The 26,567-nt window shown below is 37.8% G+C and overlaps 1 protein-coding gene across 8 annotated transcripts in view; it reads right to left on the reverse strand.

Annotated features, from left to right (window-relative positions):
- Positions 1-1,047: 1,047 nt before the first annotated feature.
- Positions 1,048-26,567, reverse strand: part of NAV2 (neuron navigator 2) — a 428,149-nt gene continuing 402,629 nt past the window's right edge. For all 8 annotated transcript variants that reach the window (XM_054067065.1, XM_054067064.1, XM_054067063.1 and 5 more), the window contains 15 exons: positions 25,843-25,954; positions 25,212-25,357; positions 22,452-22,624; positions 19,571-19,724; positions 18,904-19,063; positions 18,331-18,431; positions 16,530-16,625; positions 16,203-16,371; positions 13,960-14,195; positions 12,578-12,732; positions 12,010-12,081; positions 10,763-10,959; positions 10,191-10,309; positions 5,839-6,042; positions 1,048-4,743 (listed from right to left, as the gene is read on the reverse strand). In XM_054067065.1, the coding sequence (XP_053923040.1) occupies positions 4,618-4,743; positions 5,839-6,042; positions 10,191-10,309; positions 10,763-10,959; positions 12,010-12,081; positions 12,578-12,732; positions 13,960-14,195; positions 16,203-16,371; positions 16,530-16,625; positions 18,331-18,431; positions 18,904-19,063; positions 19,571-19,724; positions 22,452-22,624; positions 25,212-25,357; positions 25,843-25,954 (2,220 nt within the window). In that variant the 3' untranslated portion in view covers positions 1,048-4,617. The remainder of the gene's footprint in view (positions 4,744-5,838; positions 6,043-10,190; positions 10,310-10,762; positions 10,960-12,009; positions 12,082-12,577; positions 12,733-13,959; positions 14,196-16,202; positions 16,372-16,529; positions 16,626-18,330; positions 18,432-18,903; positions 19,064-19,570; positions 19,725-22,451; positions 22,625-25,211; positions 25,358-25,842; positions 25,955-26,567) is intronic.

Consider the following 26,567-nt stretch of genomic DNA (forward strand, 5'->3'; position numbering starts at 1 on the left):
AGTTTGCTCTGCTGTGCTGTTGAAAAAAAAGTGGAGTATTTTTAGACTAGACTAACTTGAATGCAGATCATCCAGTTTTTCAGTGGGATTTCTTCTCTTTCAATCCTCTTTTTTTTTTAATACATGTGAATCTGTCACATCAATAGTTCAAATCAGTGAGCAGAAGACAAGGAACTGACAAAAAAAAAATAAAGTGGAAATATAAATAGAAAATACTCTCCAGGAAAAAAGAAATACTACTCTTGAGAACTATCCTTTACAATTTAAGTGCAGAGGTTTTGGATTTATCCTTTCTGAAAACAGAGTAACTTCTGCCCCTGCTTCCAATTTAGAGCAGAGCATTTATTTGAAAGAAAGGAAAATAGATCCTTGCATGTTCCTACTGACCAGCGTATATTTATTACTGTATAATCATAGTATACCTATCAAATCGATAAAAAGGAAACTATAATAATGTGTGTAATGTGTAAGCTGCTCAAAAAAGCGGTAATGTCCTATCCCTGGAAGTATTCATGATCAGAGGCTCTGAGCAACCTGATGTGGTCGAAGACATCCCTGCCCACTGCAAGGGGTCTGGATGAGGTGGTCTTTAAAGGTCCCTTCCAACCCAAACCACTGTATGGTTCTATGAAGTTCATTCTACAAAGCACATTCAGAACAAGCCTTGCGTCCATTGCCATGTCCAGCCCTGATGACAGTTTCGGTTTCTCTTGAAGAAGCCGGCACCAGCTGGTATAAGGATACATCCATCCTGCTGGTCATGTCAGCTTTATGTAGAGACACCCTAAATGGATAGACCAGTCTTGTCTAGATGAGATCTTGACCGATACTGTGTGCAAACATTAGGTATGGGAGAGAACCATATTGGTGTAGTTCTTCTGCTAAACTTTCTCCTCCATGTGGGTAAAGGCTGCTGGCGTCTTTTCGCAAGTACTTAGAAGAAGCCAATAAAAACAAGAACTGAAACCACCACCATCTTCAAACAAAAAAATAAAAAATGTTCATTAAGAAGGGACAAAAAGTTCCGCGCAGCCACAAATCTGAATAAATAAGCATCAATTTTATTGAATCATGAATAATTTAAGACTGGTACAATCATCAGCTTTATTCTCCATGACACAGTGGGCAGGGAAGGGAGAGAAATGTGGAGGGTGAGAAAGGGAAGGCATGATCTCAAACAGACCATTCACAAATTCCAATCCTAAATGAGAACTGAAAATTAAATAGGGAGAGGAGCAAATGGAAAACATCATAAACGTACACAAAATACTCAATTCCTAGTTTTTCTCTTTAAAAATGGCTAGAAAAAATTCATCAAAATGCAGCACTTTTAATCAAATATTTACATTTTTATGTTACAATGAAAAAATGTACATCTTATAGAACATATTTCATAAACTGTTCCACTGGAAACGACTAGATCAAAACAGCAACCTTCCATTTAATATTGACAAAGAAAGATTTTTTTTCTTTTTGTTTTTTTTTCCTTGAAAGAAAATTGCCACATTTAGACAAGTTCTCATACACATAATATTGAAGATAAGCATCAACAATGAAGTATCAGTTTGCTTCATCCAAAATGTACAAAAAGGCTAACCAACCCCCCCCCCCCCAAATAAACCACATCTCATTTATGGCCTGTATCATTCTTGGCAGTTCTGAAGGAAAGAAAATGGTTTACACTCTCAATTTATAACTCAACACGAATGTTGCATAGAATCTTGCATTTCTTTCTTGTTGATTTCTTTTTTAAACAAGCCAGCTTTGTTAGGAAAAAAAGGCAAAAAAAAGGGGAAGCGTTTTGAAAAAGTCTTAAGCGAGAACAAAGTCACTTAATAAAAGACTTAATCTATGAAAAGTTTTGATAAAAACTAAGATGTATGCACAACAGGTAACCCTGCTTCCCGAAGTTTCAGAAAGGACACTGAATACTGTGATCATAGAACGTTTAGCCTACTCAAAATTGCCTCTCGCACTGTAATCTAAGCTAATGTCAATATAAAAAAACCAAAGAGTAACAGAAATTCCTTCCTGAGCTTAAGCACAGGATTAAAAATGAGAAGAAAAAAAAAAACCCATTCCCCCACAAATAAAACACTATTTTAAACATGTCTTACAGCACTCAGTTAAAGATTGACTGAGACTTTTTGAAGGATATTAAGTCCATTTAAAGCCCTAGCCCTGCAACTGGATTTTTTTTAACAGGCACATGCTCTATCTGCATGGATTCAGTTGAGGGATTAGGTACCAAAATTCACAGTAGTAGCAGGTAAATTCAGTGCTGAGAAGCAGAATTGTCAAGACTACTGGAAAAGTTAACCTCTCTCAAACTCCTCATCAGCATGCTATGTATTTGATTCCATACAGATTTATCCCATTTTTACAGTACCAAGAACTGGATTAGGAATATTGGCTGAGTAACTCTTGATATTTCATTTACTAAACTAATGAAATAAGAGTTCATAAGGTTAAAACAGTAACAACACCAAGCTCTTCACCCCTCATCACTAAAATATTTAAATTTTTCTTTTACAATATTTTTCTTTAAAAAAAAAAAGTTATCAGCACTTAAAAGTTGTAACAGGAGCAGATTCAAGACCAGCTCAGTAAGACAAAGTACAGTTATGTTACAGAAAGTCATGAGGTATAATAAAACAATCCTCTCAAGCTGAGTCACAGAAGCATGAACTTGTCTGTCACATCACTTAAAACCCACAAGCTCTTAAAAAAAGTGTTTGTAATAAGTTTTCTTTCTGTACATTGAAAAACCAGCATATTCCTGTAATTTATTAATGACAGCACTTATTATAGTTAAAAGCTTTTTTTTTTAATCTTCTCCTACATGGATAAACCAGCTCTAAAGCGATTTATTAGCTGCAGATTGATATGAACCTGAAAAGTTATCTCATTTCTCCTTTTTTTTTGTCACATTTAAACAAATTCTAGTATCTCATACAAACAATATTCACAGCAACTTATGATATTCCAAGAGATGACTTTAGCCCTGTTTCTTTAAATAAAATCCCATAATATACAGCACTAATTTAATCAAAACAATTAGTACAAAATAAGGCATCGCTTTAAAAGTCAGCACCAAAAGATAGCTGGAAAAGGCTAGCACAAATCAATATTGAGGAGTGTCGTTTTCGCTGAGGTACAGCTGATGTTGTGGTGATGGTGGTGTAAGTGTTTGCTTCCATAAAAAGGAAAGTGCAATTCTTTGGGAGGTGTTCTTGTTCCCCAACAGAAGTACAAGCCTTAACACTGATAGTGTAAGTGTGTGCGTTCAGAGAGGAGGAGAAATAAAACCAGGTTCACAGCTCTGCCAAAACTCAAAATCACGGCCCAGCTAAACTTAAAAGACGCAGTACCTTCCCTCCTTTTTCCCAGACCTGAATACTGGTAAAATACTATTCTTTTTTTCAATTAAAAAGAAGTCATGGAAGTAAATGTTGTCACCAAAGTAGCACTGGAAGTGTCACAGAGCTGAGTTTTAATTAAGCCATTTATGGTTGTGCTGATTGGAACAAAAGCTCTGAACAAAACCCAATGATTTTTTTTTTTTAAAAACAGCTGTAACATTTCATGGCAAGAATTAAAAACTAGAAGTCTGATTAATGCCTTTTCAGGGGTGTAGCTCACCTCCGTATGCAGGGTTCACAATGCCTGCATGCTGCCAAACGTCCTTTGGAGCTGTAGGACTTCACAGGGCATGGCCCTTTCGCTGACTTGTGCGGAGGAGGGAAACTCACTCTCATCAGGGTAAATGAATCGGATGTAATGCCACTGAAGTAATCTGAGTTGATTATATGGATGTAAGTGGGAAGAGAATCAGGCCCTGACTAGAAAAAGGCTACCTGATCTTTCATCTGTAGTAGACTGATTGTTACACAGTGTTTGAAAAAACTGATTTGTTCAGACTGTATATATATTTTTATATATTCCTATTTATATATATATCTTTATAAACACACAATGAAAGAAAGCCAAGGTCTCAGACTGGCAAGGAGAGCAGCGCTATTTCTTTTTATTTCTTTCTTTTTTCTTTTTTAATATTTATTCAAAACTCCCTGTTTTGCAGCTTTGCCTTTATTCAGTATTATTACCAAGGCAAGCGATATTGTTGTAGCACCAGAACTATATGAAGCTGAGTTTAATCCACAAAGCTGATTGGTAAAAGTCCAGCCCTCACCTAAATGTGTTTGGTCAGAAGCAGCATAGGCAATAAATTTCCTCTCCGCTCTCCTTCCGGACAGTACATGGCACAAAGCTGTTTGCTTCATAGCTGTGAAGTTCCCCCCCGTCCCCCTTCAACTTTTAATAATGATGATTGTTTTTAACATCTTCAGTATCTTAGGCATGAGAGCTTACAGCAACTAAACAGAAGAAAACAAATGAATAGTGCAGTTCTCATCATCATCAAAAGGAAAAACAATACAAAAGTTGCTTGGGTTGCCTGCACCCAGGTTCAAGACTGACTCCAAATGTCTTGTTGTTCTTGCAGCTCTAATACTGAGATCCCAGCCCAGGAACATGTTCTTTTCATGAGTCTGTGATCAGAGTTCTTGCCAAGTGGGAGAACAATAATGGAAACTACCTATTTCTATCTGAAGAAGATCACAACGTCGACTCCAGAGATGAATCGAGGATGTCATCATGATGGCTGTTGCTGTTAGAGTCACTGTCGTAACTCTGGGGACTTGAGTAGTTGGCTGCTTCTTGCAGTCTCATTAGCATGTTCATCTGCAAAGGCATAGAAGCTCATGATTATTTGTATTGTGAGGCAGAAAAAAAATCAACTCTATATGAAAGATACAGTGGCATTCACGTTGCCAGTAGGTAACAAGGGAAAGGAAGAAATAACCAGGGTAATTAATACTGAGTTTCTGAAAAGAGATATTAACTGAAGAGCATGTTAGAGCAGCATGCAAGTTAGTCATGAAAAGCATGCTTTTCCAGTGAAGGTAAAAATGAGAAGACTTAAGGGATCAGTCCACAGCCATACTCAACAGGGTTCAGCAAGCAAACTACCCATCTCTCTCTGACCCTTGGAAATACAGACAGATCAGTCAAAAGAGGAAAATCTGAATATTCTAATATCTAGCCTGATATTTGTATATGTACACATGAGCTAGTTAAAAGTGTAACATACATTCTATACTTCCAACTGCCCACAAAAATGTACATCCCAACAGAACAGCTTCATGGCACTTATGGTTTGCACAGCAGTTTCAGTAACTGTTTTCCATCGGAAGAAAATGTGTATTTAGTGTTACCATCATGATCAATTTATACATTCTATACAAATAGATATTAACATTTCCTTATCTGTTTGTATGGTGTTTCTGATTCATAAATTAGACACCAGCCATGGAGATTATTAGTTCATACATTCACTGAGAAATCTCAATTTTCATTAGGCGTCAAAAATACAACTCTAAAACCATGTGAAATAAAGCAATGAGTCTATTTTGTAATCATGGCAAACCAGGCTAAATGAAATGTTATTCATGTGTAACAAGATCATATATTTAATTCCACAGTGTAAAAATCAATTTTCTAACACATATCCCCAGTCACTCCTGAAGAAATGAGTCCTCAAAGTATCCTTAACAAATGAATATGAAAAGCTTCTGCCAGTGTTTTTTGCAAAACTGTACAGGCTTTCTGTGCAAATGCATTCCCTGAGCTGACTTGATGACTTCCCCAGAAACATGGTTTTCTCATTCTAAAACTTTTAAACCCTCCTCAGCTGTCCCTTATGTTGTTATTCCTGTTTCTAATCCCTAGAAACAAGGGAAATGAAATGGTTCTGCTGTTTCAAAAATGAGAGCTTACCAAAGGATCTCCTTCAGCATCACTCACTGGAACTTGTTTGCTGGTTGAGCCTTCCCGGGACACTGAGTAGCCATCAAAGCCCACGTCTTCTGGACGCAGCTGTAGCAGAGGTGGCCACTCATGGTGCTGTGGGGTGGCAGCCCAGGGATATGTGTCCATTACCCATTTGGCAGGATCCTCCCAGGGCGCTCTCCTCCCATACAACTGGAAAAGCATAAAAGCATGTAAAATATTCCTATTAGTCAACCACTTAATTCAGTGCCTATCCAACTAAAATGAATGTGCCATAATTCTTAAACTGCAGAAAACACTTGCCAGCAGGGCTGAACAACAAACAAGTGAGATTCCCCTAACCCTAATGACATACAAACCTATTTTTAATGGCAACTGATTTGGAAGAGGCTGACCACCTCCTTTGAGACTGCAGTTGAAGAAAGGGAGACCGGAAAATAACTTCAGTTAATAAAGTTAACTTGAATAAATTCAATATACAAGAGGCCATCAATGTTGACATCCAGACCGCACCAGCAGCTGCCTTATCCACATTTGCTGTCATCATGAAACAGTCATCAGTGGAATGTGTAAGAGGAAACGTGAGACCTGTCATCAGGCAATAATGATGGATGTCAGAGCAGAAGGTTTTCAAGTCAAGGGAATTTCTCTGTATTCAACCAAGAAAAAGTACCAGCGGGATTTGTCTGTGGCCATGCTCCTATTTCAAGTGAGGAAGTTTGGTTTCAAAACCTTTTTCTGTGTTGAACAGACTATGCCACTGAATCCTAATGTATTCTTCTTCTTGTTGCATTTGTTTTGCATTAATTAGATGCATTTAATGCCACATGAACTTCAAAAGCATGCATACAACTTCAAGTGTCTTTGAGATATTTACTTCTGCTTTATGAATTTCAGCCTGAACATCCCTCAGCAACTGCAGTGCGTCACTGGCATTTCGCCACTTGGATTCAGAGAACTCTCCTTTTTCTGCACAACACAGAGAGGGAAAAGCAGTGGTCTAACAAAGAAATTCATCAGCTCTCTGATGGATCCAAGATTGCCTCACTTTTCTCATCACTATTTTTTCTCGTTTTTTTTAATGTTTTTCGTTTTTATATGCACAAAGTATTAAATTGCTCTAAATACCAACATCTGCTTTATTGTGAAGCTGAACTGAGTGTTTCCCAGCCCAGAGCAGAGGTGCCCAGCAGATGGTGCTAGGCCATTTTAAACACAGCCTCTTCCAGAACCCAAATACTCCTCATCCTTGGGCTGTACTATATTATTTTCCCAGCATAATATCTTCAAGCTGTGGTAAACCAGATCTTCTATTTTAATCTTGCTCTCAAATTTACAGCAATACATGTCTGTTGCTAAGTGGAGAATTTCATATTTTTCACCTTTGCTACCTAAAAGTTCTGTGTGGATCCTTTTTCATTTTCGAAAATTAGCTAATAATTCCCATTTCAATATATGAAATCATAACACATCTTTAGCAGATGACAGCCTGAATGACTAACCCACTACTCTCTTCCACAGCAACCCATTCTGTCCATCTCTTTCTCTCACACATTTTCTAGAGAGCAATTAAAGGAAACAAGAATTAAGTGGGTCACTTCACAAAGCATGAAAGAGAAATGACCGGAGTACGAGAGATGGTGGCAGGAAGACACAGGGACTTTGGGTCATCTTTTCGCTCGTGCTGCATTCTCTATCAACACACCAAGCAGGAAGAACTAGGGTTTTATGTAAGCCTCTAATTTTCACATCACTGTTTTGAAGAACAAAAACACACAGCTCCAAGGGGAGCAATTATTGGAAGGATCCATTTGGCTCACTTGTCTTTGACCCAAAATAGTTCTCTAAATGAGAAACAGATACATAAAAATAGTTCAGTTTAGATCCACAGAGATGAGAGAAAAATCAACAGTCCACCCTTCCTTCCTGGCAGGAAATTTCATGAGAGAAGATGTGTTCTCGGAGGAGCCTTTGTGGGTGTGAGGGACAGAAAGTACCCCAAAATGAAATACATATTTCTAGCATTAACATATTAATTAGCACAACGAGTACTGAAGTCTTAAGAATAAGAAATTCTAAGTCGAGAAATTATTCATACAGAAATGAATTAGTGGAATTTGGGGAAATGGGAATGAAGTGGATACAGAATCTACAGCACAAAGGGAGAAACTGAAATCCTTACACTTGGAACACAAGTCATTCAAATAAGCAGAAAGATCAGGTGTCAGGCAAAACAAGCAAGCCAAAAGATTGTTGTTCTTTTGCTTAATTTCTGCTCTTTATTTTTCAATGCTTTCCACATCTATTGATGAGCTGACAGAAGAGCTTCAGAGCACAGCACAAGGACCCCAAGCATCACAGTATCAGTTTTCTCCTCTCCAGGAGGAAACAAAGCCACATGCTCTACTGTAAGGTCTTTTAGGTGAAAAAGATTATTGGCTCCCATTACCTTCCTTTATAGGAAGTTATATGTAAAACAGTTCTCCTGCTCTTCTTCTACCAAAGTCCCTTTGTGTGTGTTGTACTTTAGGACCTATCACGTTCTCCACACCTAATAGCTTAACACAATTGTCTTAAAGAAAATGAGGTCTCCAGGCACTGACAAATTTCAAATGGCAAACACAGTCTGCACAAATTCTGACCAAATTTGTTAAAGAATTCATGTATTTCATAGAATCGCAAGGAGCCACTAGTAAAAGCTGTTTTCTATGACAGGGTTTAATATCTATAAAGCTCTGTTGTATAGATAGCAAATGAAAAGCAAAGTAGATGTTAACTAGATGATGTAAAATCCCATTATTATTGCTTTTTCCTAATATTTCAAGTACTCAGACTGGTGCATATTCACGACTTCTCCATTCTCTGCAGAGCACTCCCAAGCAGATGAAAGCTGAACCTCTCGAACAGCAAAAGTATTGCATAGAAAACAAACAAGCAAATCAAACCAAAATCCCAGTATTTTCCAAAAGAAGTTTTCATACTTTTTTTAAGCATCTTAACAGCAAGGCATCCTGACAAACACTGCAATGGAGATCTCTAAGCAGTAGCAGAATGGAGAGAACTGTTTTTCATAAACATGAAAGAACCATTCTGCATCACAACAGTTTCTCCATAGCGCTTATACTTGGACTCTTTTCGTGTTTCATAAAGACTTTGGGCACAGAGACATATGTGATTGAGAATCTATTACTCCTGTAAGTAAAATTTCATAACTGTGATTTATTCTTACTAATAACAAGCTGTGTCTTGCTTATAGTTCGTATTTTTCTAGTGCAAATCTGTCAAACATCCACTAAAATGGTTTTCCTTGCAAGACTAAAGCAGAAGACTCTCATAGACGGAGTGATATTTTAGCTTCCTCCTGATAAACTGGTTTGAGCTTTTCATCTCTCTCAATAACGCTTCCTATATCTTAACGATACACTGCCATAATTTTCTATTGTCCATCTACATTTATCCCCTTCTCAATCTTTAAGGCTCTCACTGTGATCCACCTTTTTATTTCTTTATGTGATATCGTGCTTAGCTTTAACAAACACAATACTCAGAATTTACTTATATTTGATCATGCTGTCTCTAAAGCTGTCTTGTAATTGTTGTAGATGGTACAGAGTTTTTTCCATAGTTGCACGGCAAGTCCATAGCAATCCTGTGTTGAAATCCTCCTCCTGATTCCAACATACTTTATTGTCAGAGAGACTTTAAGAATGGCGTGGTAATGCTTAACACTATCCAAATTGCTAGAGTATGAATCAGTTACTAAGCATAAGCAATCACCGATGACTTCACTACAGCCTCTGAAAGAATTATGAAGGGATCTACTAAAAAATTCTTCTTGTAGACTGAGAAGAAACCAAAATTTCACTGATACTGATCCTGTCACTCATTAATACATTTCTCTCCATACAGAGCTTTGTTCCTCCTCTGCTGAAAGATTTGATTTACAAAGGAAAATCCTGCATAACTAACATTGTGACCACAAACACGTTTTACAGATGCACAGTATGATTTTAAGGAGTGCTTCTGGAACAGATTATTGAAAAATATTTGGTTGTTTAACTCCCCCCACTGAAAACGTCAGTAGCTTGGCATCTAAATACTTAAAAAAATCTAATCTGGACTGTTTGTGATTCCACTCTGTATTTCAGAATAATTTGAAGAGAAAAACTGTTATTAATGTCAAGCCGAATTCAAGTTCCATTTTCACAGACATACAGGTACTCCGTGTTCAAAGTTATATCTACAGAAAATGCTGCCATTATTCAGTTTTATCCAATGCTGTGTTGCCTTTTAAGTAGATACCATTCAAGATCTATGTTATTTCACTTTTGCCTGCTCACCTGTAGCCCTTCTCTAACCGCCTCCAGAAGATATGGGATGATGGAGTAGTTCCACAAGTCAGTAAACCAAACCCTAGAACCATCTACATCTATTGGACAGGAAAGGAAAAGCCGTGGACCTGGAGAGGGAAATTCAGATATTACTTTCAAATCACAATTATGATATGCATCAAAAATAGGATCAAACAACAACTTCTAGTTCTCTGGCGAAAGAAGCCAGGGATGAGAGCACATAAATAGCTAGCAGGTGAATCACTCTTCCTGAGCTCAAAAATCCTCTAAATCAAGTTGAAAAACTATAGCCTTCAAGTGAGAAGAGTTAACCAGACTTCATAGTTTGTATCCAGGACTCAGAAAGAAGTCCTTTTTTTCTTAGAAAAAGGAAAAGAAGGTTTACATATTCCAGGTATAGTTTGCCTGAGAGTGCACTGTCATCTAAAAGTAGGGTTTTAAAGAAATCTTTTTTATCTGACATACTATAGCACAAGAAAATGAACACAGATTCATGTGATATATAAGGAAATAAAATATATGTATTTACATATACCTGGGCATATGGGCAGAGCACTTACCAATAGTGACATCAGAGGAGCTGTGAGCTTCCAAGAATTTGTTCAGATGTTGCCAGACCTTGGGAATCCAATCAATAATTTTAACTAGCTCTGCATTTCTCATCCTGCTACTGATCTCTGTTTCAATTAGTTTTCTTCTCAAGAAACGGCCAAGAAAGCCTTTGACTGGCTCGGTGTGGTTAGCACATAGCACCCACCTACGGCAGAAGAGCAGAAACGTTCATCTCAGCTAAATTTCTCCTACTATTTTCAGACTATCATCATGATCCTTCCCCTGTACCCAGCACTGGTGAGGCTGCACCTCAAATATTGTGTTCGGTTCTGGGCCCCTCACTACAAGAAAGACATTGAGCTGCTAGAGAGTGTCCAGAGAAGAGCAACGGAACTTGTGAAGGGGCAGGAGAACAAGTCTTATGTGGAGCAGCTGAGGGAACTGGGGTTGTTTAGTCTGGTGAAAAAGGCTGAGAGAAGATCTTATCACTCTCTAAAACTACCTAAAAGTAGGTAGCAGTGAGGTGGATGTTGGTCTCTTCTCCCAACTAACAAGTGATAGAATGAGAGGAAACAGCCTGAAGTCCTGAAGTTGCGCCAGAAGAGGTTCAGATTAGATATCAGAAAAAAATTCTTCACTGAAAAGCTTATCAGGCATTGGAATTGGCTGCCCAGGGAAGTGACTGAGTCACCATCCCTAGAGATATTTAAAAGAGGGGTAAGACGAGGTGCTCAGAGATATGGTTTAGTAGTGGACCCAACTATTCCAAGGCCTATTCCAACCAAACAATTCTACGATTCTATGATCAAAATCATAGAATCGTAGAATAGTTTGGGTTGGACAGGACCTTAAAGATCATGTAGTTCCTTAAGGATATAAACAGGTTATCCTGGTCACATATATCTCTTAGCAAAAATTATTTTGGAATGATGAGTTACTAGATTAAACCATTTGTATTGTGCATTGTTTCAGCTTATTTCTCATTTGGTATCTGCTTTGCATATTATTGTACCTAAAATTTGTTACGGGATCAAATATCTTAAAAGTACTCTGAAAAAGAATAGTTTTATGAACTGCAGCTACTTTAATAACAGCAACATAACAAAGCTGCACATGTTAGGACAGCAACCAGTAGCGAATGGTATTTCTCTCTCACTTCACTATTTCAGCTGATAAGAACCATTTCTGATGACTCAGTAGCCATTACTGCTTTGCCAGCCCACGAGCATAAATAAGAAACACGAATAAATAGTACCTGAAATTATGGTGAAGTTGAAGATTAGGTGTTGAGGAGGTGGCTTGGTTCATTGTGCCAATAATATATGGACTAATAAAAAAAAACAAACAAAAAACCCCAAGTAAATCATACTTGTATATTTTGAAAAACATCTTTTTAGTAAGATCTCAACATTGAAAAAGGTTATCCAAACACCTTTGGTCAAAGACACTTTTTGTAGTTACTTATAACCTAATTCCCTACTGAGAATCTGACTTCGGAGAACATGAAATTCCGAAAGCGAAACACAAATCTCAAATTGGAACTTTCACTAAAAATGGGTTTAAATATTGAAGATTTACTGTGTGAAGTGAATACAAATTACCCAAACCCTCTACTACCTTTTTTTTATTCCTCATTTCAGAGGAACTGATCATCTTATGAATAAAAAACCCTCCAAAATGCTGTCCATAATATGCATGGTCAGGCCAATTTAGTCCACTTTACCAAGTTAATCTAAAGTTCAGTTTTGCAATCACATTTTTCAATGACGAGGGTCTGGTTGCAGTACTGAAATTCAGAAAGTGTTCTGATATTATTTCTTTACCATTTGTGGTACTTGCAGTTCAGAAGTCCATTAAAGATCTCTCCTAGGGAGCTAACATGATGCAGATTATCCAAAATGATTACAAGAGGCATATCCACAGCATTATTTTCACTGTTACACTGGTCTGCTAGGTTGGACAGGTATTGGCGGAGTTCCTGCATAGCATATATAAAGAAGAGAAAAAGAAAAAAGGAGAGTTTTCATCATATTCCCTGAAAATCCAGTTAAGATAAATAAGCTACTGGCTTGTCATGAAATCTAAAGCAAAAGAGCCTGCCATCTTACAAATGCCCACATTTTCCATGAGAAAAAAGAGTAATATGGTAAGAATATGGGTTTCTTTCTCTTTGGTCATTTATGCTGAAGATTCAAAGACCGTATCAGAAACCTATGCGAGATCAGGGCCTGAAGGTAAGATGGTCTTGTTTGATTTGTGTTTTTATCATTCATGCTGTCCTGATCTGACACTCAGAGGTCTGAAATGTATTCTTTTTCTTTTCAGGAACCTGTTCAACTCTTCATACACCAAACCAAACTTTGCATCCCAGCTAAGTTTGTTACATCTTCTTGCAGCTGCGTGCACACTGAAATACAGCCAATAAAATTAATCTAAAATTAATTAAGCATCCCTCGTCAGAAGCCAAATTTGAATGCCTTCAGTAATGCTGTGAAAGAAGGACGAGCTTGTGGGGCTGCCGCTGGGTAAATGTGGCTGAAATGCTCTCAGCAGCTTTAAAGCATTTATTCCATAGCTTATTTTACATTACATCAGTGGCCTACAACCACAATTTCTACCATAACTTTCCTCCAGAGGAAAATGTCCATAAAGCCATCAAATATAGAGCTTGTTTTTCCTTTCTTTAATCTAAATGTTCATTGGAGGTAGATGCAGGCAAAACCAGCAGCACATAAAAAGGCAGAGACATGCCTTACTTGCGCAGGAATGTGTCTGGACAACAATAACTCCAAACTCAGCATATGCAGATTGCAATTGCTGATACTTGTAGCTGCAGAAACTCTTGACAGCCTAGAGATGCATTTGAGGGTTTTTGGAAAAACGCCCACATGCAATAAGGATCACTTAAGTTGCTGGGAATTGTATGCAGGTGTTTAACTTCCTCAGCAATTCTCAGGCTCCTAATCACTTGAAAATCATGACACCTTTAGGTGTTTAAATATACACCTGGAAGCCTGCTATTCCACACCTGTAATCAGGTGAATCTGCACATCTGAAAATCTTAACCACTATTCCTTTCAGGATTAACATAATGATTTAAAAAGAAAGATGTTTAAAATCAGCCTTTGATGGATTAATAAAGGAGAAATACCATTTTTCATATGCAGTAGCATTAACTGTGCAAGGATGATTCCCGTTTCCTCACCTTACTGGATTTGTGGTCTACATTGAAGGTTGCAATAATGCCATCAGCCAGCTCCCTGCCCTCTCTAAGGACCATATACTCAGAAAGACGGTTTGCTAGGTATGTTTTGCCAGTGCCACTGGGGCCAGATAAAATAATCCGTCTATGTTCCATCAGGAGAGAGACATAACGCTGCAGGATAGGCTTTGGGATCAGTGATTCAAATACCAGACCATCCAAACTGTTCTCACAAACACCTGCAATAGGAAAAGATTCATCATTTAGAGAGATACCCCATTTTTATCCAAGGTACCTGCATTTTCAAAAGCTTTTTCTTCTTAACTAAGTAGTTGTGATGCTGCAAAGCAATCCCATTAGTGGAGATAGAACAAATCAAGATTAGTTGAAATGACTAGATACTCAAACCGGAGAACTGAAAAATGTGATTTTGTGAATGTACCTGGGCCCAGTCATAGTATGAGAAACCCCCAAAGTAACGCTTAGAAACAGCACATGTAGATCTGACCTGACCAAACTGTTTCTCACTTCAGAGATAAATCCCTTCCCCACTGTGCTCATGATCGATATCGTGATTGATATCGATATGTGATCCCTTATGATTGAGAGGAACACACATAAACCTGGTAAAAGAAGGGCAGAAACGACCTCTGGGCTTAGCCTGGATCCTTCTTCAGCCCTCCCAGTCTTCGAAGTACTCATCTGCAACCTATGCTGTCTGAGGCCCTATGGAAGTTGCTGTACAAATGATTCCATGCCACACTTTTTCACCACCCACCAATTTTACAGCATTTCACCATGCATGCTATGCATTCATCCAGAATTTACCTGTTTACTTTTGAATCACTAGACAAAAAAACCCCATCTGTCATCAACTCCCCCTGCTTTCCCAAACGCTTGTAATTAAACTCCTTTGTATGCTGATAGTTATCTACTAACTTAAAACTCCTACTGATAAGCATTTACGCAATGTCAGCAGTCACTTTAGGCAGAACTGGCTCAGGGAAAACACACAGTGCTTCAAAATAAACAGCAGAAAGGGAAGCTGGCAGATCACACAGAAAAATGTTTGCACCTCAACAGTTAATTGTAATATTAAATATTTATATAGGCAGCTTTGTATCTCAAAGGTATATGCAAGTGATTTTCCATAAATCGATTAAATACATTTATCTTTAGTTGAAAACTATCACATATGAACCTTCAAAGTCAAACCAAGTTAAATATAAAATGAGATTGCAGATTTACAGATGTGGCTAGACCTTAAGCAACATTTCAATTGGGATTTACTACTGTACAACGTATTCTACGGATGCAGAATACTCTGGGTTAACATCAAACCTCAGTAAATGGACATATTTCACGGCTTATTTTGTCTTTCTGCCCACTGATTTGCTACCCAAGGTAACTGATTTTCTACACTAATATTTGAAAATCAAACTATTTTCAGTCAAATGACTGCTAGATTCTGAAGCTGAGCTGCAGAGGGTTTGGCGGTGCTCTCAAATACTCCACTGCTGTACGCAGATCTACACTCAAGATCCCACTGGTGTAACTTTCGAGCAAGCCTATGTGCATTCAGAACACGGTGGTTAAAGATTTTTCCCTCAAACCTATCTTCAAAGCATAGTTTTACATCAAAATGGTTCCATGAGAAACCAAATGGGCTTATACGAGAAATAGAAGCATTAATTTCAGTATGATATAATGGAACTGATGAGAATTTTGAAAACAATCCAGAGCTTAAGGTGTCCCATGAATTCTGAGATCCTTCATTACTGGTGTCTGAGGAGGGACTCTTCAATAAGATAAATCAAGCAAGTGAAATATTGAATTTTTTTCACTCTGCATGAAGGAAATAATAAATATATTTCTAAGAAATAGGTATTGAAATTCAGAAGCTTTATTAATTTGGAAAATACTTTGCTGCTCAAACAATTCCACTACAACACTTGTGGCGTGAGGTCTTCTCCAGGAAGACTCCAGGCATCAGTTCAAGGTATGTGTAGAAAATAGCTGCATGTGTAATTATTCCTACTGTCATAGGTTGAAAATTTGCTGAAGTTATTGACTTAGCATAGTCTAGGCACCATCTTTATCAAATGAAAATAGAAGGACCAGTAAATATAAGGCAGGGATGGGGTAAAAGAAACACAAAGAAAAGTTTCTACCCCTCTGAGTTTCTTGACACAGCTAGCTTTGACAAAACTGTAATTAGTGAGAAATACAACAGACAAGGTAATTACCTTTGATGGTAACTGAAATAGTGTTGTTTTCTCCAACCAGGTAGCCACAGGGCAACAGCTCAGGTGTCTCTGCACCATTAGTGCGTTTGATTTCTCCAATGCTGTAGCCGAGAACACTGTCTGAATTCAATCCCAGCTGGCTCACGGGATCCACGTGAATTATATACTCCTAGGGTGAAAAAGAGATACGACAAGTTAGGCAGCATGGAAATTTCTGTGACTTTGTTCTATGCTATAATAGGAATAATCACAGCAAGTTAAATATCACTTGGTACCATCAAAATCTAACAGGAGAATTCAAGCACAAAGCAAATTGTACTCACTAACCTTAAACAACCGTCTTACAACCCCATCCAGAACATCCCATTTGGTCTTGCCACTGACTCCAATGCAGCCTATGAGGAAGGTGCGAGGTCTTGAATCCTAAATGCACAGGAATGTGAATTTAAGTTAATAAATAAATCCTAACTGTATCAGACAATTCTGTTTAATGGAATTAAATGCTGGCTATTTTTTCTTTAATTATAGTGCACCTTTACCATTCTATATGGTGAATTTTGAATGCTACACAAAACTCTTCTACTAAGCATTTTCTACAGTGCTGGAGTAAAAATTCTAAAGGGTAATTAAATAGCACTGATGTTAAGTAAAAGGTATTTATTAATCAATCCATGAACAATTCAAAAATCTCTGAGAGGATTACAGCTTAGCAAAAGGACAAAAAAGACTCTTAGGAAAACTGTAAGCAGAGAAGTTCACGGCATGTTCATGTTTCCATGACTTCACAATCAAATGTGTGGTGTGTGGCATTTGCAAGTTTTATCTTCTTCATATAGTTCTAGAAATGCTGTCATGGACATAGAAATGTAAATATACGTAAAAAAACCCAATAAACCATATATAATTATACATAGTTATAAGTGTATATATAGTTATAAGAGAGAGTTTAATACATAAGTGTATGAAACAACTTGTGTGTTATGTGTGGTATATCACAGCATTTTAGTTGATAATTTTGTTTCTGATTTCAAAGCCAGAGTAAAAAACAGAACGCATCTCTTTTCTATTCTACTCATTATGAAACATTCATTGAAGAAAAAGTCCATGGTAAGACTTCAAGTTCAACTCAAACTAAGGAATCATTTCCATGTGGTTACTTCACTGACTGTGAGCGCAGTGGAGTCCAACAGAATTAGCAATATAGCTATACCATTAGTTTGCCTATCCAGAGCTGTAATTTATTATGGTATTTAATGGAAATATCTGCTGAGTCAATTTTATTTTTGATTATTCAAATTTTTGCACACACACATCCCTTATGAAAGACCGCAAATTATTTCTTAAGTACATGTTCACAGGTACTCATACTGTGACACAGCAAGGCCAGTGTTTGGTAAAGAATGCATAGTACATCCACGCATGCTCTACACATGACGTAGGCTGCAATTTTTCAATAACTGAAATGTATTGGAGTATTTGAGGATTCTTTCGGTTACTTGAGAATGGAGAACATCTGAAATACATCATTCAAATAGGATAGCTGTACCAGAGTGGACAACTCAAACTAGAATGATGTTACACATCTCCCAGCTTGGATCCATTAAGTTCTTCCAGAACTGCTGCTCCTAGCAGGTTGGTGCACCTTCTGTTGACACATTAGATCATTTGTGCAGTTTCTAGTAGAATCTTAAACAGACGCTATGCCAAGGTGCAGGTTAGTTTGCTAACCTCCCTGATGCTTAAAGAGTGAGTGGCCTGGGCTTCAGAGATACTACTGAAAAGCTTAAATTGTACCATTATCACCTGCGCCACTGACACTTGGTCTAGTCTAGCAATCCTGAGTTACACCAACATGGTTCAAGGCCATGATGCCAATGGCACCAAGCAGCTGTAAAATAAAAGCCTATTGCAGGTGAGTCCATGAGACAACCTGAACTGATGGTGTTGGCTTTCAGAAGTTCCAAGGAAGTGAGGGCTTCGTGCCTCCGCTCTCACTAGCGATACACCAATGAACTATTTTTCAGAGAAAACTTTAAAAGATATTTTGCAAATAAAAGCCTTCAAAACAATTCTCTGCCCCATTCCAAAGCCCCTTATATTTCAAAGCTGGGGATGAAACGCAACTCACCTCCTTCCATTTCATTTCATCCTGAAAGCTGACAACTATTTTGACGTGCCTGCCTCCTTCTTTCCGGGCAGAGCCATCTCCAGTGTCATCTAAGAGCATGTCTGTGAACATAAAAAAACCAATAACAATGAAGACTATTCTGATTTCCCAACATGTTTACTGTAGTCAAACACAAAGCCATCTGGGCTTTGCATGCCCTCAGGTTAAAACACAAGGACTAGGTTTATTGACTTCTCTAACAAATATCAGTATCAGTCTTAAGAAGTGAAGGTAATTGAAAATTATTAGTCAGTTACTCTGTATTTTCCTTCCTACGACACATTCCCTGGCAAATATACACCATTAAATGGCTTTAAACATGACTCTCTACAGCTGAGGTCATAATTGGACAACTCCAACCTAGGGTGCAGCAGACCTATGATGACATTTTAAAATGCTTTGTGCCAGCTCCTGACATATTTCCACACCTCAACTGTTAATAATTTTCATGCTTTCATTTTTCCACGGCCAACTAAACCAAAATCTTCCAAGTGCAGGATAAAACCTGCCCACCGCCCTCCTCATTAAACTCACCGAGACTGGTTGACTCCGTGAGGTTCAAACTGTGTTGAGAGAGCCCCACCGAATGTCTTGGAGAGGATGAAATGGAAACCTGAGACTGAGCCCTGCTACAGCTGCCATGGTTTTCAGATTTCAGTCGATCATTTTCTGCTTTTAATTTTTCTATCTCACTCTTGAAAAGACAAGTCAGGAGTTAGAAGGCACAGTGAAAACACATTTAAGAGGGGAACAGAAGTAACTCAAGAATACATAAGAGTTTAACAGAAATGCCATTTTCATAATATTGTAATTTATTTCAATGAATTAAGTATTTTAATTATTACAATTCCACAAAATTTTTTACAGCATATTTATGTTTTCTAGGTTTCTAAACACCGAAATGCAGCTACTTCAAGGCAGCGAGCACAAGAACATTTTAAGAAGTTGCTGACAGCCAATGACACGATCTCCCCACAGATTTCCAGGGTTGAAACAGTTACAGCTGCAGAGATGAGGGCAGCAGAATTCATGTGTTCAAGCTGACTTTTAACCAAGGTACGAAGCATGAAGCTAGACACAACTGTTCGTAAACATTCAAAACCTTCCAATTTACCTTCTTTCGGATCTTAACAGTGTGGCAGGTGGGCCAGTTTTTAACACATCAACACAAACTGCAGTGTCTGGGGTGGTTATTTCTTACCTGCATTCTGTTCATTGCCTCCCGGAGCTGATCTAATTGATGAGCAGAGCTAAGGGCTTCTAGACGAATATCAGTCAACTTCATCTCCTTGTCTCTTAGCTCATTTCTTAACTGCATGACTGTTTCAGCTTCACTGTCAGTGCATTCAGAAATACTGAAGAAGATTGAAAACCAGATATTGAATGAGACCATTTGTTACTTTTCAGATAGTGCTATTCCATCATTTATTAGTAAAGGAGGAAAACCAACCTTTTATTCTGCAGGAAGCAGGCAATAATTTTGGTTTAATTGATTAGTGATACCATAAATCAGATATTAAATAGCTCATGGAGACATTAAAGACTAGTGAAATAAATGTATCTGAGGATTATTTTTCTTTAATCAGCATCTGAAACAGAATCCTGGAAGTCACCTACTATCAGATATTTTTCATTTTTTTCATGATAGTCACCATAAAGACAAACTTCTAAAGCCAAGATCTGAATAAATTAAAGGGGTGCAGGCACTAATAGCAGTTGTTTGGAGATTGATGAGTTTACAGACAGATTTAAAACCCACCAGGTGTGCACATCTGGGTATCCCTGAACTGTTCTGGAGGGCTTTGGAACTCTACACCTATTCAAGCATGATAAATTCCTGCTTGCTTTAAAGCACTCATGCTTAAAAAATTTTTGGTGGTGTTTTTCTTCCCTCCCACCACAAAAAAAAAGATTTGGGGTGAGTAACATTTCAGCACATTCATAAGTGTATCTATATAAAGATCAACTACACAGCTGTATGCTTTGAGGGAGATTGCATTTAAAATGTCTCTCCTTACATCAGGTTAATGAGAGAAGTTTTCTCCATGAAAAAGCCAATAAGCCAAAATACACAAGTTTCACTTATGCCCTAGCCTTCTTTCAATTCCCATATTTACATTTTTCTCATATTTAGCCTCTTGGCTTTCACATGAAGATAATACATATGCACACAGCATTTTGACGGATAATAGATGGGATCGTGATTTAATGATTTTCTGGCCTTGGATTTCTAAATCACAATTTGCTGTAGTCACGAGAAAGTGACCGAGTTAGGCTCAAGAGACTGCAGAAAGCTTTAAAAATAATCATAGAGGATTACCTTCTGCTACTAACATTTCATCACTATGATAAAGCTGGAAACTATTGCTATTGTTTTCACCTCTTCATGTGAGGACAAGTGATGGGCAAAACTTCAATCTGGGTACTTACTGAAATGCATTTGGTCTGAAATCAGGCTGGAAGCTTTGCATGACATCTACAATGTCATAAGGCTGTCTGTTAATTACACAGACATTACAGTTTCACAGTACTGCCTCATACAACTGTCTGTAGTCTTCTATCCTACTTAAGCGATGAAGCTACTGATAGAATTAACAGAAAATCTGTTTTACAAAGTTTTCCAAGCACATTCTAAATGTGAGTTAAGACTCAAAGCGGTGCGGTGAGGCAATTATTTAACTTTGTTTCACAGGTGGCCAAAATGAAGCCTCAAGATTGCCTGTGACCTTCCCATGAACACAAAATGAGTTAAACAGGAGAGCAGAAGTCCTGACTTTAAAGTCTACATCTCATTTCCATTTAAACACAGGCAGAAGGGTATGGCCTGGTCCTACAGCTGAGCCTATACAATAGCTTGTTACTACTCAAAGAAACACATTTATTTCTCATTCCTCCTCCCTAGCCTGCTCCCAGACGTGCTACTGTCATGCCCCCATGCTTATGCCAGCTCTGGCACTTTTCAGTCTGATCAGACCACTGAGCTGATCCAATCCAGCAACCTGCGGAAAAAAAACCTGTTCACCTTTATGTTAAATTATTTTTCACATAATCTAACATATTGCATGGGCTCAGTGGTGTTGTCCAAGTAAGAGCAGAGCCAGGGCAACGGAAAGACCAGGCACAGGTGTCTTAGGAGGTACAGAAAACAAGAGGAGCAGATCGTCTCCATTCATCAGCGACAAGCTGGTAAACGAGTTCAGCTGTATCCCTAAACCATGCTGTTCGATTTCCAGTAAATCCTTACCTCTATGTGAATTTGTCAGCTTAATTGGGAACTCATCATTGCGGATTAGTACAAAACATGCAGTCTTTAGCCAACAGAGAAAACAAAATCCCAGACTTGGCTTAGCTTGTTTCATTATCAGCAAGACATCCAATTAATTCTGCACTCCAAGGTCACCCTGGCTATAAATACTCTTCATACTCAATATGTTCTGCTAAGAGAGCACTCCAGCAAAATATTAAATTATACTACAGTAATGATACAATGATTTTAGCTTCTTGGACACTAACACAAAGGTACTGGGTCGGGAATCAGCTTATATACCTTTAATTCCCTGAATATATAAATTCAAGTTCTCTGCCTGTTACCTGCTTCAACTACAGCACATTCAAAATAAGCAGTAGCTAAAAGTATGATCTTTGCTCATTCTTCTGCCAGTATGACAGGGTTAAAGATTTTACCCAAAGCACAGCCCCATTCTGAGATATAATGTAAGCATCAGTGGCAAAACACTAGCTGCCATCTACAGGACAATCCTGTCTGGCCCACTGTGTCTTGTGCTGTCTGACCTCATGGTGAGCAGTTAACAGTTTAGCAGAGTTTAACAGTTCACATTACTAAACAAACTCTTGTAGTTTTACAGAAGTGCAGATCCTTAGACAGAGGAACCAGAGCGGACAGGATGGTGTATGGTACATTTTCCTTATGCTTGTTTCTGCAAAGTGGCCTAGAGATGTCCTGTAAAGCTGGTATGGAAAACATTGGATCTCTCCAAAGTGTGATATTTCTCTTTCCCCTACGAACGCAGGAAGATGCCTTCCACTCCATTTTCTATTTAAAAATTAAAAAAATCACTTACAGAGAATTGGAATGGGAAGCTCTCAGCAGTGGTGTTGAAACAGTGGTGTTATGGTGCGGTAGCTTTGGTGAAGAAGGTAATGAAGAATCAGTCATCTCCTCAATATCTGAATGAGAAGATGCTGACTTAGGAGATTTCTTTTTACCAAAAGCTTGCTTGAAGGAGCTGCGTAACTGTAAAAGCCAAGACCACAACAGTAGGTACACCATTAAGAATGAAACCAGGCAAAAGAAAACCACAGAGAAAAAATCCTAACATGCAAATACTCCAAACGATACAGCCATACTCACACATATTTTAATATGGGTAATAAAAAAATAAAAAAGCTTTTTTTCCTTAAATACTTTGTGAGATTAATAATGTCAATAGGACTGGATATCAATGCTTCCTATTTTTAAGATAACTAATTTGTAGCTAATTCTGTTCAGTGCAACAAGCTTTTCAGTGATGGCGTAGCAACTTGCAACTATAATGCAATGTGGCTCAGACAAGGTTAATGATGTTGAAATGGTTAGTCATGTAAATGGATGGGTTAGCTTCGTATTTCATAATTTAAAGTAGGTCTTCCTTACCTCATTGACCTGTCGGAAGAAGCGCAAGCAAAAAAAGTGGGGGAAGGAAAAAAGACATGTTTTAACAGATAAAGCCAGTGATAAGGAAAGGTTTGGATTTCTGACACAAACATGACCAATAATCAGCAACGACCAAGTGTTTCAAAAAACATATGGTCATCTTTGCATTACTTGAGGGAGACACCAGACCCACATCTCTTAACTATTTAAATTACATTTTCTCCCTGGCTCAGACAGAATGTTTTGGCTAACAGCTACATTGCAATTTTGTTTTCCCTTTGCAGGAACGGCTATTTCACCAGGTGAATATACTGAATCTTCTCTACCTACCTGCAACTAAAAAACCCTTTTTCAAATGCGATGGTTATTTTCCCAACAATGAAAAGAATGAATATTCATGTGATTAAACTGCTGTTATCCTGAAGTTACAGTTTAACAGCTACAGTGTTCAAGAAGTGTTTAAACAACATTCTTAGATATATGATTTAACTTTTAGGTTGCCCTGTGTTGAGTCAGGGTTTGGCACTGATGATACTCACAGGTCCCTTCCAACTCAGGGTACTCCATGAACATAATTTAATGCTATCACTAATTGCACATTGTAAACAGACTGGCTTAATATGCACTGAAAGTTATTTTTCAACTAGACAGACTCCTACAGTAAGAAATGCTGAAAATCTGGTGTTTCAGCTCTGAATGGGCAGCTGCGTCGTTTCTAAATATAACTAAAAGATCTTGCTTGATAACTTCCTTAGTACTTGTGGAATAAACTATGTGTGAATCAGGCTCAGTTTTTATATTTTCTCAGTGAATTACTGATTAAATTTTCCATTTTTGTTTTATCGCAATGAAGTGTTGATTTTTAATAACATCATAAAAATACTGCCCTGTCTCTTCTACTTCATGAAAAGTTAATTTATTTCTCTTTTTTAATAGGGAGATGTTTCCTTAAACTTCTTTAAAAATAGCAATCTGATGAATGAGAAGTGTAGGCTGATGTAGGATAAGAGCCACTAGGTTACAATAACAAAAGAAGCTAAAGCAAAAATTTTATAGGTGTTTATCTTAACTAAGGCTTAACAGTTGCAAAAGGTTTGCGTCACAAATCAAGAGTCACCAGCCATTTAAAAATTACAGTAATTTACTGCACCTATAACTACCTTAAAACCCAGCATGAGAAGGATTTGGAGATAATATTGTTTCCATCCAATCAATTACTTATGGGGCAGAGTGGAGATACTGCTGTTACGAAGAAGATGGCAAAACAGCAAAGTGAAACCATTGAAATAAGAGAAATAAAACCTACTCAGGAAAACATTTCTTACAGTTTAAGAGTTTCATAAGCATTTCCGAGGGGATATTGTCCAAATACAAATCAAGTTTTTACCAGGTCGGACCACTTCTTGTAGCTATACAGATTTATCTGTACACCCAAAAGACACAGGGAGATTTAAATTCAGTGGGATGGAAGGGATGGATTGTTTTACTGGCTACAATAAAGGAGCTAGGGCTTTAGTCCAAACTACAATCAGACGAGGTCACTAAGGCAGTTATGGTCTAATTCGAAATGCAGTTTCATATAATGTACCTTTCCTCCAGTACAGGGTACCTTGTACACAGTACATGATAAGCAAAGAAGGAAAAATGGGAAATGAAAGGTAAGTATTGCAAAATCTTGCAAAATAAATGTCCATCACAATAGATTTTTAAAGACTTTTTTTTTTTTTTTTTTGTAGATTGCCACGGTAATGTTCAAGACAGAGTTCTTCAAGTATTTAATGTGTTCAATTAAGAGAAAGCCCTATGAGCCAAAAAGGAATAATTAAAAAAAGAATACTCTCATTGTGGATTTGTTTTCCTTTAATGACTGATACCAAGTTTTCCCTAAGGGGTTGTACACCATATCACTTTTCGCTAGAACTGATCTTTGACAGCTATTTCTAAGTTAAGACTGGCCTTTCGGCTGCTAAGCTAAAATCCAATCCTATGCAGAATCAACACAAGCATATACATCCGTTACGACTCAATTAAGCCTTCAAAAGAGAGTTTACACTGGATTTAAACAGTGCATAGTCCTTGTGCTGACCTGCTGCACAAGGGAGGAAGAAAGAGCTGAGTGGCTAAATTTCACCGTGCGTGTCCTGACAATTTTCTATAAACCTCATGCAATCTGTTCAAATACACTCACCCAATTCTTCCTCTTCTTTTTCTTTGAATCACTCTCGATGTTGCTTCCCACACTGGAGTGGCTGGTAGCACTGTTAATACTGGAGACGCTATCCGAAGAGTGCTGCCTTCGGATCCGCAGGTCTGTGGGTTGAGCGGCTCCAGGTCCTGAATGTGAATGGAGGCGGTGTCATAATTATGTGGGAAATTTGATATAAGTGTAAATTACCGGGATAAGCAAGAGAAGTGAGGTAAGACAGGACTGCATTCTGACTTCGTATTGGAAATTACTGAAAACAACAAAGAAAACGAAGCCAAGTGCCTGACATCTCTGAAGCGGGGATCTCTGCTTCCTGCTGCTTCACAACAGTGTCTATAAGGGTGAATTACTAAATGCCTATAGTAAATTCAGTAAACTCACACAGGAGGTGGAAAAGCTTTGTTAAAATGCCTTCTCATATCTCTAATACATCTGTATAACTGATGGCACTACTTACAACGATAACCATTTCAAATCCCCACGATACTAAAACAAGTAACTAGTGCATGGTCATGAGACAAAGCTCATCTATGATGGTTACATCAGCTATTACCAAGAGGTCTAAAGTCTCAGGAGCACTGCACAGTCGCGAAATGCAGTGCTTGCTTCTCACCTTTGCAGTTGAGCTCAGGTGTGTTGATGACTCCATTGATGGCAGCCTGGGCAGCAGCATTTTGCTTCTTCAGTAGTTCAATAGTCTTCCTTAACTCACTCAGTTCCGAGTCCTTGAAAAAACACAGTGATACATTGGGAAATGCACATGGTGTATTCTATCTTCTCCAAAGAAGTCACATTTCAATCTGAGCATTGGCAGCTAATAGAGAATTTATGGAATATATATATATATATATAAAGAGATGAAAATTATATTTGTGGAGGCACAGCCTCAAAGGGTTACAAAACAGCTTGGTTATTAGGATACAAAAAATGTACCTGCTCTGTAATACAGAAATAATAGATATTACTATTATATCTTACTACTAGTAGTACTACTATTATTATTATTATTATTATTATTATTATTATTATTATTATTATTACTCAAGTATCCTGTCCAAAATCCCCATGCCGCTTGTCTTGCAAGGATTTTTCTTGGTGTATCTCTTCAGCATGTATGTGAGGATGTACTGGGAAGACGTTTATTACAAAAACATGGAATGCTAAAGACTTGTGTCCAAAACAACAACAATCAATAGGAATAACCTGATCAATCGTCACAACATCCCAGGGAGGAAAACAAGTGTTTTATACAATACATGGTATTCCATCACCACAGCTAAGGAAACTAAGGCAAACAGCACATGATGTGATTGTTTCCCCTCCAAAAAAGCACAAGGA

The sequence above is a fragment of the Cuculus canorus genome, chromosome 5, assembly GCF_017976375.1.
Source record: "Cuculus canorus isolate bCucCan1 chromosome 5, bCucCan1.pri, whole genome shotgun sequence".
Lineage (NCBI taxonomy): Eukaryota > Metazoa > Chordata > Aves > Cuculiformes > Cuculidae > Cuculus > Cuculus canorus.